This window comes from Neofelis nebulosa, chromosome 9 (assembly GCF_028018385.1).
Source record: "Neofelis nebulosa isolate mNeoNeb1 chromosome 9, mNeoNeb1.pri, whole genome shotgun sequence".
Classification (NCBI taxonomy): domain Eukaryota; kingdom Metazoa; phylum Chordata; class Mammalia; order Carnivora; family Felidae; genus Neofelis; species Neofelis nebulosa.
In genome coordinates, this window is record NC_080790.1 from 76359092 (window position 1) to 76375641 (window position 16550).

The following is a 16550-nucleotide window of genomic DNA, read 5'->3' on the forward strand; positions in this document are numbered from 1 at the left end:
TTTTATTAAATGAGAATTAAAATGAAAAACCTGTATTTTCTGGGTCTACCAAACATCTTTAGAATTTTTAAGTAAAAGGAGGTTTTCCCCCCTTTTTCCTAAATCCCATCCATGGGTTTAATCTATAATGCACACTGACAATTGAAAACAGTTATTTCCGTAGCATGAGTTTGTAATAGTAATTTATATTTTACAAATACATATTGTTAGGTATATAAAATACCTTTAAAACCAGGGGTGGGATGGCATCTTTAAATAAGAGCTGTGGGGTATATATTTATCAAATATTCTGCAATGATTTCCCTAGCAGAAGTTTAAAGAATGTCCTTATTGTGGTTTTTTTTTTTCTTTCTTTTCTTTTCTTCTTCTTCTTTTTTTTTTTTTTTTTTTTTTGACCTTCACAATCAGTAAGGATTGATTGGAGCTTCACTTTTGTTTCCCCAAAATCAAAGTGAAATAAAATGCCTTGAGTGGAAATCAAAAGCCTTTGACATATAGCAAAAAGCTTGCTGTGCAATATTAGTACCCAAAGGCAATTCAGATTTATTTTTCAGAAGCAACATGTTTTCACCATGAACTTTTTTTCCTTTCTTTTTATTTCTTTCTTTCTTCCTTCCTTTCTTTTTTTCTCTCTTTCTTTCTTTCTTCTTTCTTTCTTTTTCTTCCTTCCTTCCTTCCTTCCTTCCTTCCTTCCTTCCTTCCTTCCTTCCTTCCTTCCTTCCTTTCTTCTTTCCTTCCTTCCCTCCTTCCTTTTTTTCCTCTTTCCTTCCTTTCTCTCTTTCTTTTTTATATGTTTCTAACAACTTAATTTGAAGAATGCAATCATGGCAATCGTTAACATGCAGATACAATATCTACAAGGGGCTAAAAAATATCTTTTTAAGTGCAGCTTTGTACCTGAATATATGACTGTGCTTGAGGCAGTAGTAAGCCAAAACCTCTTCAGATGGCCAGATGCCTGGAAAACACAAGAGGATACACTTTTTGATTATAGGAGTCTGGGCTACAATCATTCTCGTAAGAAATTGCTTTTAAAAATAATGTTCAGCACAAGGTATTTCCACCTGAACCAAACTTAACATAATTATTACTTGTAATATGTCATATCACATGGGTTTCTTTTGTTGTTGATTATAGCTCCCTTCCCAGATAAACAGTAAAATATCTTAAATAGATTTTACTACATTTCAATCACAATAAGAGAGCAAAAACAATAACAATCAAATTATAAATATTAAAAGTTCAATTTTAATGGGATTTCAGGTAGATAATCTTGTACACATGAACATTCTTCTCAGCCAATCCATAAGCATCAGTTGAATACCTACTATTTATGCAGCCCCTATGAGGCAAAAATAAATGAAAAAATCACTTGCAAGGAGCAAAGAAAAACCCCAGAGGTCATTATACTTTTTTCTTTGATTCCATCCTAATCTTTTCAAACATGCACAATGATTTCCTTTCTGCAATTGGAAATATCAAACTGGAGATTAAAATTAAGAACTTTAAATTTCACCAACTTTTGGCACATCTTTAAATTTAACAATAATCCTCCCCACTAAAGTCCATGAATGGGCATTTTCTAAAATCAGCTCTTAGAAGTCATTTATTTTGACGACTTATATAGTCTTCATGAATGAATGTGAATTCCTTAAAAATAAAAAGACAAGCATGGAAATGACAGTTTCTAGTGGTTATCACAGGATGGTAGGGTTGCAAGTGCTTTCAATGTGTTTCCTTTACACTTTTTTATATTTTCCAAAGATTTTCACAACGAATGTGAATCACCCCTATGATCAGAATTAACCATGGTCTTATGTTTTCCCCAAGGGGCCAGACTCAAAGCTCAGGCAGGCAGGGCACCAGCATCTCGCTCTGCCTGAGGTTGAGAAGGCTCTGCCTTCCCGAGGAAGAGCAGTGAATGTTCACCGCCTTAGCACTACACGCTCTTCTAATGGGTCTGGATGCAAAGCTGAAACACTTAATGAGCATTAAATTTTTTTTTCTCTCCCAGCTGCCTCTCCAGCTTCAAAGAGTGAGAAATCCGAACATTTCAGAAAAGAGGATGGCAAAGAAATGGTAAGTAAAAGCCTAAGGGAATCAATGGGTAAATATAGGGACAGCAAAGACAGTGACCCCACAGAAGCATGTGCCGCAGGAGAGTCCAGTCAAGTGTGCTCAACAAGTTCAGCCTCCATGGTATTTCTAGTAGAAACAACAGTTTGGGAGAGAACAAGGTCCCCAGCAAGAGGCGTTGGAGTCGTATTTATGAGGAAAGTCAGAAAGGCAGTGGAGTAGGGCAGTTAAGACCACAGGTGCTTTGGAACCAGACTCATTGGGCTCCACTCCCAGCATGTTGGACTGCATGCCCTAGCTGAGTAACCTTGGGTAGTTTACTTAACCTCTCTGTGCCTCAGGTTCCTCATCTGTAAAATAATGTAATTGTAGTATCAATTTCACAGAATTGCTGTCAGGATTAAATACATAAAATACACGATATGTATGTAGAACAGTTCCTAACTTATAATGAGCTCCAAGAAAAATTCATTGTCAAATGTGACTCTCCTGGGGCACCCAAGCGGCTCAGTCGGTTAAGCATCCAACTTCGGCTCAGGTCATGATCTCACGGCTCTTGGGTTCGAGCCCCGCATCAGGCTCTCTGCTGTCAGTGCAGAGCTGGCTTTGGATCCTCTGTCTCCCTCTCTCTCTGCCCCTCCCCCGCTTGCTTGCACGCATGTACGAGCTCTCTCTCTCAAAAATAAATGAAATGTTAAAAAAATAATGTTATTCTCCTGAGAAGGGGGCCAAAAGAGTAGAAGAGAGAATATGTGGACCCCAGACAATTATCCCAATGACAGAACAGATGGAGAACATTTTTGTCCTGCTCCTGCCCGTGAACGTTGTCACACCCCAAAGTCCTTAATACCTGGCATACCTCCACATAAAAAGAACTCCATAAAGACTAAAGCACATAATAAAATTTTCCAAAGGAAGAGCCCAAGACAGTATTCTACACCATGTGCGTATAATCACCAGAATAATAAATTTCTTTATGCCTTTAGTAGAGGGTTTTGAGGTTTTAAAAAATAATGATAGGGGAAGGGTATTTAACTAAAATTCAAGCTTTGATTAAGTACAAAAATGTGACTTCTAAAATGCATAGTTTTTCAAGAGAGTTTTATAATTTTCTCAAAAAATTATAGAGGTTGATTTTTAACTAAATTAAATACAAAAATATGTAGAACAAAGTTAATAAAATCACCTAAAATTCCACCACTGCTATATAACCCCTAGTATCATTTTGGACATCATTCCATAAAAAGCTCTCCAAGCAGGGGCGCCTGGGTGGCTCAGTCGGTTGGGCATCCGACTTCACCTCAGGTCATGATCTCATGGCTGGTGAGTTCGAGCCCTGCATCTGGCTCTGTGCTGACAGCTCAGAGCCTGGAGCCTGCTTCGGATTCTGTGTCTCCCTGTTTCTCGGCCCCTCCCCTGCTTGTGTTCTGTCTCTCTCTGTCTCTCAAAAATACATGTTAAAGGGGCGCCTGGGTGGCGCAGTCGGTTAAGCGTCCGACTTCAGCCAGGTCACGATCTCACGGTCCGTGAGTTCGAGCCCCGCGTCAGGCTCTGGGCTGATGGCTCGGAGCCTGGAGCCTGTTTCCGATTCTGTGTCTCCCTCTCTCTCTGTCCCTCCCCCGTTCATGCTCTGTCTCTCTCTGTCCCAAAAATAAATAAACGTTGAAAAAAAAAATTTAAAAAAAAAAATAAAAAAAAAATAAATAAAAAAAAATACATGTTAAAAAAAATTTATTTTTAATGTTTATTTTTGAGAGGGAGTGCGCACCAATGGGGGAGGGGCAGATAGAGAGGGAGACAGAAAATCCGAAGCAGGCTCCGTGCTGTCAGCACAAAGCCAGACGCGGGCCTGGAATCCACGAACTGTGAGATCATGATCTAAGCTGAAGTTGGAGGCTCAACTGACTGAGCTGCCCAGGCACCCCACATCATTGTGTTTAAAGACTTCCTAGGGATTTTATGTCTGCATCATAATTTATTTAGCTAGTTTCCTCTTGATAGAAGTTATTTTGAGTTCTTGATATAATGAGATTATAAACCGTGGTACAATGAAGACACATTTTTTTTCCCCCAAATGTGGTTTTTCTCCATAGGTCAAATGCCGAGAAATGGGAAATCTGGTCAAAAGCTAAGTACATATCACATTGTGATATATCAAACTGTCCTCCCCTAAATTTGTACCAAAATATACCTCCAAATAAGAGTGTTTACTTCCTCAAAGCCTTGCCAAGATGAGATTTTGACAACGTATTTTATCTTTGCGAATGTATTAAGTTTTTGAAAGTGATCTCAGTGCACATCAAAACCACAATGAGATACCACATCACACCTTCTAGGATGGCTATAACCAAAAAAGTCAGACGATAGCAAATGTTGGCGACGATGAGGAGCAATTATGTAAAATGGTAAAGCCACTTTGGAAAACAGTCTAGCAGCTCACCAAAAACTTAAATATAGACTTAACATATGGCCCAATAATTCCATTCCTAGGAATGGACTCAAGAGAATAGAAAATAGGTCCACACAAAAATCTGTACTCATGTACATGTAGCAGCATTCTTCCTCATAGCCAAAAAGCAGAAGCAACTCAAACGCCTATCAACTAGTAAGCACATAAGTAAAATGTGCTATGGCCATGCAATGGACTATGACTTGGCAATTAAGACATAAAGTATTGATTCATATGCTACTACAACACGGATGGAACATGAAAACGTTATGCTAAGTGAAAGAATCCCAAAGCAAAGAACCATGTGCTACATGGTTCCATTTACATGAAATGCCTAGAATAGGCAAATTCATAGACACGATATAGAGTGGTGGTTGTCTAGGGCTGGGACGGTTGAGAGTAAATGTGGAGTGACCTTTTACCAGTGAGGAAATATTCTAGAATTGATTGTGGTGATGGTTCCACAACTCTGTGAATATACTAAAAACCACTGAGTGAACTGTGTGGTATGTGAATTATATGTCAATAATGTCATTATTTAAAAAAGTTTTCTCATTCCTATTTGTGGAAACAGTGGTCTCTTTTTTAAAGAAATTTTTTAAGTTTATTTATTTTGCTAAAAAAATTTTTTTTAAACGTTTATTCAGTTTTGAGAGACAGAGAGAGACAGAGCATGAGCGGGGAAGGGGCAGAGAGAGGGAGACACAGAATCCGAAGCAGGCTCCGGGCTCCGAGCTGTCAGCACAGAGCCCGACGTGGGGCTCGAACTCATGAACTGAGAGATCATGACCTGAGCCGAAGTTGGACGCTCAACCAACTAAGCTACCCAGACACCCCTCTTTATTTATTTTGGGAGAGAGGGTGGGGGAGAGTGAGCAGGGGAGAGGCAGCGAGAGAGAGAGAGAGAGAGAGAGAGAGAGAGAGAGAGAGAGAGAGAGAATCCCAAGCAGGCTCTGCGCTTACAGAGGGGCTTGAATCACGAAACATGAGATCATGACCTGAGCCAAAACCAAGAGTCAGGACACTTAACTGACTGAGCCATCCAGGTGCCCCTAAAGGATTTTATTTTTAAAGAACTTATCCAGAGTTTAAAGAGCCATTGAGTTCCATGAGAATGATCAAGACAAACAGCAGTACCCATCCCCTCTGACCCAGTCTTTCTCCTTTCTCAGAAACTAGTATTTCCAATTCTTTTAGTTGATGCTTCTGGCAATTACTTCCATATTTCTACATATGTGTGTATTGTTACTTCTTGATTTTTCAGTTTCAGGCAAAATCTATTGACCCCCACTATGGAAGATAAGCATTTTTCACTTTCATCTACACGCCCCTCCCCATGCCACACACACCATGCTCCTTATCCATCCACTATCACCGTCTTCCTATCATAGATATATTATAATTTTGGGAAGATCACTACTCTTTGTCAACTCCCTTATGGCCATGAAATAATACTGAGCCATGTAGTAAACTGATTGCTTTTCCTCTCATGTACAATTTTCTTTCCTGTGGAGTTTATAATTGTCCATTTTTTTTCTCATTTGCTAAGATTTTTATTCAATCTCAAAATCCAGTTGTCAATTTCCCCTCTCAGTACATTCATTCACATCAGGTATTCTTTTTTTTTTTTTTAAGTTTATTTATTTATTTGGGCGGTGGGAAGAGAGAGAGAGAGAGAAGTCACAGCACACAAGCAGAGGAAGGGCAGAGAGAGAGAAGGAGAAAGAAAACTCCAAGCAGGTTCCGCACTGTCAATGCAGAGCCTGACATGGGGCTGGATCCCATGAAGCATGAGATCATGACCTGAGCCAGTATCAAAAGTTGGACACTCACTGAGCCACCCAGGTGCCCTCACATCAGGTATTTTATCAACCTCATGAGGAAATCTCTCCTGGTGCCTTCTGATCTGCCTTTGTCTGGAACGAATGCGCCCTATGCATGGTGCACAGCTGATCCCCTAGAATCAGCCTTCACTATCATTCCAGGCTCTCTTTTGCCCTTTTGCTGTATCTCATCTCTTGTTTCTCTTTCCTTTGTCTTCTTCTCTTGGTTTACTTCCTCATTTTAATGCAACATATCCTCCAGTAGTTTCTTTGAAAAAGTGTGTGGGAAGTAAATGTTTGGGAATTTTCAGGATTCAGTGGGTAATTTCAACCTGGAAACTTGATGTTCTCAGATCCTCTAAAGTTTTTTGGGAAGTTCCGTTGATGATTTCCTGACCTCCATTTTTACCTGTCCTTTTTCTCTGGAACTCTTGCTATTTGGATGTTGAATCTCCTGAACTCATCCTCTAATTTTCTTATCTATTATTCTTCCCTGCTTTCTAGTTCTCATTGTTTTCTACTTTCTTGGAAATTTCCTCAACTTTATCTCCCAACCCTTTTATTATTCTTTTCATTTATGCTATTGTTGTTGGTAGTTCTCTGAATATTTCTTTTTTAGAACATCTTACTCTTGTTTCAAGAATGCAATCTTTTAAAAAATTATTTGACAATATTAATTAGTTTCTTTTAGGTTTTCTGATCCTTACATAGTCTGTTTTCTTCATGCTGTTGGTTTTGTTTGTGTGTTTGTTTTTGCTGATGTTCATTGATTTGGGTACCTGTCACATTAAAAGTTTTCCTCAGATAGCTGGTAATTCTTTGTTGTTTGCTTAAACATAGTCATAGAAAGATAAAAAGCTGGTTGGAGATGAAGACGGCCGAATGGGTGGGCACAGAGCGGAGTGTGGGTGGCTCTGTGTATGCTCACCCAATCCTTCCAGCCTGCTTTTGGTACTCTCTCTGATTTCAACTGTGCCTGGTGTTCCTTAATCTAAAACCCTTTAGTTTAACCCTCTCCAGAGAACAAATCTCTTCCACTAGGGGTACAGAAGAGGAAGTTACTCAGCAGACTGGAATAGGGATGTAACTGCTTTATAAACAGCTTTCAATCAGTCTTCCTTATTTTAGCCCCCTTCAACTCCTACTTTTACAATTGCCCCAATTTCTGAGCCTTTCAAAGTTTCAGATGTATGAATTGGTTTGCTTCTCAGCTTTCTCAACTGCTGGCTTTCTCAAATCTGCTAAGTCAGTGACTTCTCATCCACCTGCTTCCCAGGTTCCAAAATTATGTTGTTATATGCCCCCTCATTCTATCATCCTTGTGTGTTTAGGTCTTAAAAACATCTCTCTATAGTGGTTTACTACAGTTTCTCAAAGGAAGTGATTTTAACGCATTGTTCAACCCCCATGTTTACCTGAAATCCAGAAATGTCTGGTCTTTTGAAAGTAACTGTTTGTGGGATAATTCTGGAACCCAAGACATATAGTAACGGTTCTTATCTCTCATAAGGTACATTTTAGTATAAATGCTTTAAGGTCTGAGTGGTGGGGTTTCAGTATGCATCCCAGGAGAACAGTAGAAGGACTTCATGCAACAGAGAGAAACTCATTGGAAAAGTGATGAGGACAAATTAAAAAAAATTTTTTTTTAATGTTTATTTATTTACTTTGAGAGAGAAAGAGACGGGGGCAGAGAGAGAGGGAGAAAGTTAAAGAGTCCCAAGCAGGCTCTGCACCACCAGTGCAGAGCTAGATGTAGGGCTTGAACCCATGAACCACGAGACCATGACCTTAGCCTAAATCAACAGTCGTATGCTTAACTGACTGAGCCACCCAGGCACCCCTAAATTTTAGGAGGACATACAAGCCAATGACATGAATGGGGAGGTTTTTCTCATGCTCAAGATTTTTTATCGTCCATTGGGGCGCCTAGGTGGCGCAGTCGGTTAAGCGTCCGACTTCAGCCAGGTCACGATCTCGCGGTCCGTGAGTTCGAGCCCCGCGTCAGGCTCTGGGCCGATGGCTCGGAGCCTGGAGCCTGTTTCCGATTCTGTGTCTCCCTCTCTCTCTGCCCCTCCCCCGTTCATGCTCTGTCTCTCTCTGTCCCAAAAATAAATAAAAAAAAAAAAAAAAAAGATTTTTATCGTCCATTAATAATACTGTAGGACTCTATCAATCAATTATAGGCATTTCTGCTATATGCTTGACATCACCCATTGAGACAGAGAAGAATGACCAAAGTGGCATTTAGAGTAGCTAAAGCATTGATCCCCCAAAAAGCATCACAAAATATTTTAATTAATGACTTATTCTAGATAACTTGTTTCCTAAACACATGTCATGAATTAGGATACTTCCTTAGAAGTTATTTGAAGGCATATAGTTCTCTATGCCTTAGTGTTTTCTATATAAATTGAATTCATTTAACTCATAGGAGAAAAGTCTGCCTTCATCCACTGGGCCTCCATAAAAGCATTAGTTAAACAAGAGCTCTGTTTGGAAGAAAAAAAAAAAGAATACTATATTATACTTGGGTTTCCATGGTCATTTGATTTCATTCCATTTTCTTTCAAACAAAGGATTGGTTCCCTGCAGATGCTTCTCTCAGAACGGGGCCTGCTGGATATGACAAACTTCAGAAAGCTGTAGCCAGCCAACACGAAAATAAGAAAAACTAGCTATCCATGTAGCAATAATGAGGGGGGAAAATGACAATGCGATCTATTTTATGTATGCAATCACTTTTTTGTTGTGGGTTAAGTAGCTAGTTTAGAATTATTTTAAATGCCAACTTTTATAGTCAGTCTGGAAACAAACAATAAATCCATTATTAACCTGAGGGCTGAACAAATCTTGAAACTATGTGGATGATAAGAGATAGGAGTCTCTAACTGAGCGTGGGTCCTCCTAGATCACTTGCATCTGAGAGCTTTTTGCTTCCCCAGAGTTCACGTTAAAGGAAAGTCCTAAGACTCTGCCAGATGGCACTGGACCCACAGCACTGCTGACTCTTGCTTCTCACTCTAACAGCTTGTACTTGGCCCATGGGGACAACACACCCAGCTCGTGAAGCAGAGAGATGGCTTTCCTCTGATCAGCTGATAAGGCACCCAAGCAGCAGCTTTCTTTACCCTCCTCAAATGAAAGGGTCACGTCCATTACACAGGAGTCAGAAGTAAAGCCTCTCTCAAATCTGAGAGGAGGCCAGCACACCCTTAGCTAAGCTGTTGACTCTTCTGGAAGAAGAAGCACACCGGCAGGTGTTACGAAAATGAAAATCAGCTAATGTGGAATGGGTAGGTAAATCTCTTGGACTGTTTTCAGTGTTTATACTCTGACTCCTCTTCCTTAAACACTTCTGCTTTGTCACTAATATTTCGACCCAGAGTGGAAATCCAAAAGAGGACTACAGAATGCTCCATAAATATTTTGGGGGCACCTCCTACATCTCAGGCCCTGTGGATCGGCAGAGAATGAGACAGCCTGGTAACTGGAGCTTCCGTCTAGTTAGAGGAGATACTAAATAAATGATTACACAATTAATGTGCCTAAGTATAATTATAATAAAGGCTATGTTGGAAAAATAGAGGGTACTTCTGAAAACATATCATAGGGGACCTGACTTGGCTGGAAGGGAGGTTGGGAGGAGTCCATCAGGGAACACTTCCCTGCAGAGATGGCACGAAAAGCCAAGTAGGGCAGGAAGAAGGGGACAGATGAAGGGAATGGTCCATAGTAAGGAAGCCCCATGAGCGAAAGCTCTGAAGAGGAGAACAGTTCGATATTCTAGGAATGGAAATAGGGTCAGTGGAGCTGCAGAATATATGAGAAAGGAAGACAGCAGTACCAGGCGAGATTGGAGGTATGGTCGGGGGCCAGATGCCACAGGCTCAAAGCCACATTAAGAATTGCAAATTGCGCCTTAATATAAATAATACATTTTAAGCAGCAGAGTGGTATGATCAGACTTACATCTTAGAAGATTTTAGATGACTCTAAAGAAAACATATTGAAGAGGGGCAAGAGGAGGCAGCGAGAAGCTGGGTAGGAGGCTACCACAATGACCTAGGTGAGCACTGACCGTGGCCTGGGTGATGGTTAGCAGAGATGAAGAAAAGTGGGAAGATATGAGCTATATTCAGAAAGTACACTGACAAGACTTAGTAGTTAATTAGATGGAGGGGATGGTAAGAGAGAGGAAAGTGTCAGATATGACTTAGGTTTGTGTCATGGATTAGTAAGTAGGTGGGTGATGCACAGCAAATGCATATAGGATTTTCTTTCAATTTCATATGAACCGAGGAGGCCGGGTTCATGGTACAAAAACACCAGCTAGTGGTTTGGAGTCTGATTCTGGCTCTGTCACTGATAAGCTATGTGATATTGGGAAGTGATTTAGCCTTTCTGAACTTCAGTATCCTCATCCCCAAGAATCTAGGCTGGGGCCAGATTATGCCTAGGAGGACTTCAAGCTATAAAAAGTTGTAATAAAAAACCAGATTTCATGCTCCAGACTTAAGAGTGCAGTTTGAGGACTGGCTCTGATGGTTGTGTGACCTTGGGCAAGCTTCTTAAACTTTCTAAGCCTCCATGGAGGAGGGCACTTGTTGGGATGAGCACTGGGTGTTGTATGGAAACCAATTTGACAATAAATTATATTAAAAAAAAAACAACCCGGGGCACCTGGGTGGCTCAGTCAGTTGAGTGACTGACTTGGGCTCAGGCCATGATCTCACGGTTTGTGAGTTCGAGCCCCGCGTCCGGCTCTGTGCTGACAGCTCAGAGCCTGGAGCCTGCTTCCGATTCTGTGTCTCCCTCTCTCTCTGCCCCTCCCCCACTCACGCTCTGTCTCAGAAATAAACATTAAAAAAATTTCTTTTAAAAACCCAAACTTTCTAAGCCTCATTCATTCTTTATTCAACTTATAATTATTGGCAGCCAGGCCTGTTCTAGAAGCTGGAGATCCAGAAATGGTTAAAACAAAGCCCTTGCCCAAATAACTTCAATAGGGGCAATAGGCAGTAAACAAGATAATTTCAGAAAATGATTAATGTTGTGAAGAAAATAAAACATCAATGAAATTAAAAAATAACTACAGGGTGGGGGGGGGGGGTATTGCTACTTCAGCCAGCATTGTGCAATGCCTCAGTTCTCTCACTTATTAAGTTCCAGCAGTATAAGTACCCACTCAGCATGGTTGTAAGGATTAAATGAGATAATATCCGTAAGGCACTTAGAACGGTGCCTGGCACATAGCAAATTGTTTTATAATGTTAGCTATGGTTGCTGCTGCTTTTTGTCATTGTTATTATTTTGACATATTTCTATCCAGGAAATTTTATCAACCTTGATTATACTTTTATAATACTTCCAGGGGGATTATGATTCCTAAATCGATTAAAAAAAAAAAAATCAACCCAAAATCAACCCAAAACTGAACTGGGGGAAAATTCACCCTAGCTTTGGGAACTTCGAAAAACGACTGTACATAGAATTCCATAAAAATGGGCAATACTTGTGGGCGCCTGGGTGGCTCAGTCGGACTTCACCTTAGGTCACAATCTCACGGTCTGCGAGTTCGAGCCCTGCATCCGGCTCTGTGCTGACAGCTCAGAGCCTGGAGCCTGCTTCAGATTCTGTGTCTCCCTCTCTCTCTCTCTGCTCCTCCCCTGCTCACGCTCTTTCTCGCTCTCAAAAATAAATAATCGTTAAAAAAATTTAAAAAAATTTTTAATTGTCTTCCTGCTCTGACCCATTAACAGACTTGTTCTGAACAATAAATTACAAGTGCAGGCCTCCCTGTTTTGTGGAGCCAGGTCACAGAGAACACGGGTCCATCTGGATGAAAGGGAATGTCTGTGTAGTCGGGTACAGCGAGCTGGCGGACGCCTGCCCCGTGACGTTCCAACATTTATCGAATGCTAAGTATCCTCTCCTCGTATACTAAGCGGTATACGAGGAAATCAAGGGACGGAGAGGTTATGAAGGCCTTCCCCCCAAATCAGACAGATATTTTGTCATGAAATTAGAATTTGAACGCAGGTAATCTGACTCTAGTGAATGCTGTTAGTGTTAGTTTTTATTACAATTAGCAGCATCACTAATTGGACACTCACTGCTTCACAAACACTGGGCTATTTGCTTTATATAGATTATCTCATTTAATCCTTAAAACAGCCCCGTAAGGTATGTACTATCATTACGGCCAGCTAAGGGGCACAATGAGGTTTGCTGATGCACGCAGATCTGAAGTGGCTTCGCTCAACCTCCAGGGCCCGGTTTCTTAATCACTACCCTGTATTGCTCGAACCCTAGAGGTTGGTCCTGAAATCCAGGGAACTAGTTTCTAGTTCTCATGGCTGTCAATAACTAATTTTAGGACTTTGGACAAATCATATTTGGGCTCTAGCTTCAAGAATAAAATGGAAGGGTCAAATTGATTTCTGAGGCTTCTTCCAACTCTTAAATCCAGTGGCTATATAGATCATTGTATTTGTGCGTTTCCAAATGAAACCTGTAAAATGGTCAGTGGCTCTAGCCCACAACATTTTAAAGAAATTCGATTCGTTTAAATATTTTATTTGTACTATAGTATCAAATCTAAAGGAAATATTTTAGTTAGGATTCAAAATGGTCTCAGAAGTCAAACCTTCATCACCTATTTTAATTGAATTAGCACTGCCTTTGTTAATTCAACCTCATAGCTTCAGAAGAGACTGCTCTATCATTGTATTCTGGTGGCAATAGCTTTTTTTTTTTTTATTTAGTTAATCCAGCATATTAATAACAACCTCGAGTATAATTTTTCCTCTCCAATACTGAGCAGGGTTCTCAGATAAATACCGTATTTTTTTCCCTCCTATTTTCTCCTTGTCTGGGTACCAACCACCCTTGGGGCAGAAGAAATGTTCCCGAAGTCTCAAAGCACAAGTAGGACAGTATCTCCGAGTGCAATCTTTCTGGGCTTAGACCAGAAAATGCTCCATCCCCGTTGGTCAGAGAGGATGTCAGAAAGTGAGAACAGTCATGTCTGGCAAAGGAACACCCAGAGAGCTCCTAGCAAGAGAAGAAACATGGCCTGTGTTCCCCTAGAAACAGCACATTCTCCTCATAGTTAAAGAGAGAGAGAGAGAGACAGAGAAGACAAAGAAAGACACAAAGAAAAAGAAAGAGAAATAAAACAGGGAGATTTTCATTGCCAGTTTTACTTTAAGTAACACCCCCCACCAAGACCTTGCTGTGCTCAGTGTCCTCAGAGTGGAGTGACCAGGCTATCATTTTAAGGAGAGCACCCTTTTTCCTTTTAATATAGGACTGTGTTGTGTCTTGAAGTCATGTGAAAGCAGCAAGGTGTCAAAGTAGAACAAAGAAAGTATTAGGGGGCGCCTGGGTGGCTCAGTCAGTTAAGCATCCAGCTCTTGATTTTGGCTCAGGTCATGATCTCATGGCTCATGAGTTTGAGCCCCGTATCAGACTCCGTGCTGACAGTGCAGAGCCTGCTGGGGATTCATTCTCTCTCTCTCAAACTAAAAAAAAAAAAAAAAAAAAAAAAAAAAAAATTAAAAAAATTGTTTAAGTATTAGAAATAATTGTTATTTTTCCTTATCTTAGGCACTGAGTCACTTCACCAGCTCAGACGTACACTTCTTACGTGGCACACCAAAGAAAAGTAGAGAGTGAGACCCCCCCCCCCCCGGCACCCCCCCACCCCGTCTTAGTCACCTATGATTTGTGAACTTGATTTCTGAAGCAGCTTTCTACCTTGGGGTCCGGCTTTATCTCACTTCTAGGTGAATGCTAAGACTGAATTCCAAACAAATGGAAAGCCTTGTGCTCCAGGCAGACTACATGCTCTGCGCATTTATGAAAGCCTCCCTGGAGAGAAAATGGTATTCAGGGGGTGCGTGTCACAGGTGCCAAAGCAAAGTGCATCTATTAAACGGCCCTGGTGTTAGGCTTTTTAGGCAGAACTTATTTATTGAGCAGTGTGGTTTGGAAGGTGCACATCGTAGTGTTTCAAAACTGCCTTCCTTCCAAGTTCCTCCTCTTAGGCCTGCGAGGGGGTGGGGGAAAGAGAAAGCCCGCCTCCCCTTCTTACGGCAGGAATTGCCATTAGCAAGTTCCAGAAGGAAAAACATCATTAGGCAAATTGACGCCGTAGATATGGCAACATCTCTGTGCTGAGGGTGTTGAGGTGCGGTCTCAACTCACTTTAAACAAACCGCTCTCTGCCATTCTATCTGAAAGTAAACGTGTGGTGTTCAGTGTTCAGATCGCGCATACACACACACACACACACACACACACACACACACACAAATATATATGAGTTGGCAGAGAATCTCAGCTGTGCAAAATGGCCTGGGTCTGTCCTTCCGGGCTCCCTGCTCATCCTCATTCATTGATACAAAGGAAACATGACGGTCTGCTCTCCAGAAATTTCTGCTGCTGTCCAAACTTGGGCAGCTCACTGCAACTAATGTGGAAATAGAGTGCGAAGCATGGTCCTGGCTGTAAACACAGCGGTCTTGCTCTGTCAGGGCCATCTACAAATGGCTCCAACCAACTTGTACGATTGTCTTTAACACCTTTGTGTATTTTTTAAAGAAATGAATTTGATTTCATTTTCCTTCCCCAGGTTTCAAATAGTCATTAAAAATTAAACAACACCGGGAAAGGCTTTTGTGATTATAGCCTTCATTCTCCTGCAACAAACTGGATCTATAAATTTACGTACCATTGTAGATGTAAATTACAAAATTTATATTCAACTATATTAAAACATCTATTCCAAAAATGATTACCAGTTGTGAAAAGCAGACAGGCTTATCACTTGCTGTCAGTTGTTCATGTCTAGTTAAGCAATAACGTGCTAAAACTGCTCTTTTGTTTTGTGTAAGAATTTTGGCAATAGAAGAAATGAGCGCTCAGTTAATAAAAACTCAGGCTGCTTTTTGCTTTGATGGAGGAAGCAGCTGCCTGTTTTCATTTGCTGCAGAGCAGCAAAACCCATCAATATAATAAGCAGCTTAGATGCACCCATCCACAGCATCTGTAAGGATATAGGGCTATTCGCTCAAAACCAATCCCTGGTTTAATTTTAACAAAGATGTGTCTGACATATTTGAAAATGCACTATAATAGGTTTTGAAACATGAACAATTTCCCTTTCTTTTAAATACTTTTTCCGGATTTGCAAGGTTAGTATACATAGCTGAATGATAGCAACGATAAAAAGCTGTCCAAACGGTGAGGCCATCCTAAAACAAGGGTAGTAAAGGGAGCAGATCAAGAGGCAGCTATTTGGTCCCCTTCAGAATGGGAATCATTCATTTGAATGTGATTTCACTCATTTATTCATTCAGACAAATATTTACTGAATCCTTACTGTGTACTGAATTGGGCTGGATACTCAGGCCACCTTTCTTACTCTCAGTGAGTTCACCCTTCAGGGGAAAAGATGGGCACAAAAAACCCATAAAGTGAAACAATGGCGCAGGCACAGTGATGTTAGATGTGCACCTTCTGCTACCTCTGTTTTTTTAAAAAAATCAAATGGGTAGAGAACACAGAGGGAACGAACATGAAGAAATTGAAGATCAAATACTGTCTCCTCTATTATACAGTCACACACTTCATTAGACATTCCTTTAAGGAAACTGAATTATGTTTAAACACATGTCAAACTGTTTACTAGTGTAGCCAAGAATTATCACACTTTGGATAAAAGTTTTATGATTTTAAGTTTCGTTTGGACAGCCTCTAGTTTTACAGCAACCACTAGATACCTTTACGTGATCGCGAGTATACCACACGGCAAGCCTAGTAGAAAACACAAACTTTCAAATAACTTAAAATGGGATACAGTATGCTTTGGCTAATGAACATGCTATAGGGATTTATTTTATTTTATTTTATTTTATTTTTATTTTATTTTATTCATTTCATTTCATTTCATTTCATTTCAGTGCTGGGGGCATTCCAAAAAGTCAGATAATTCTAAATCCTCCTCTTCTAATTCAATATCAGATAAGTGGGCATTTGCCCAGGATCGGCTAGGGACCCGTTGGATGGTATACATAAGTGTAGGGTTAGCCATCAGCTTCTCAGGATACAAAATTTAAATGAGCAGAAACATTGAGGAAATGCTCCCATAAGTGAGAGCTAAGGGTGTTCTCATTCAAACGTGCGCATTGTGAAAC

The 16550-nt window shown here is 40.5% G+C and overlaps 1 protein-coding gene across 5 annotated transcripts in view; it reads right to left on the minus strand.

Moving 5' to 3' along the window:
- Positions 1–16550, minus strand: part of CAMKMT (calmodulin-lysine N-methyltransferase) — a 408282-nt gene that overhangs the window by 63717 nt on the left and 328015 nt on the right. For all 5 annotated transcript variants that reach the window (XM_058684252.1, XM_058684251.1, XM_058684253.1 and 2 more), the window contains exon 4: positions 898–958. In XM_058684252.1, the coding sequence (XP_058540235.1) occupies positions 898–958 (61 nt within the window). The remainder of the gene's footprint in view (positions 1–897; positions 959–16550) is intronic.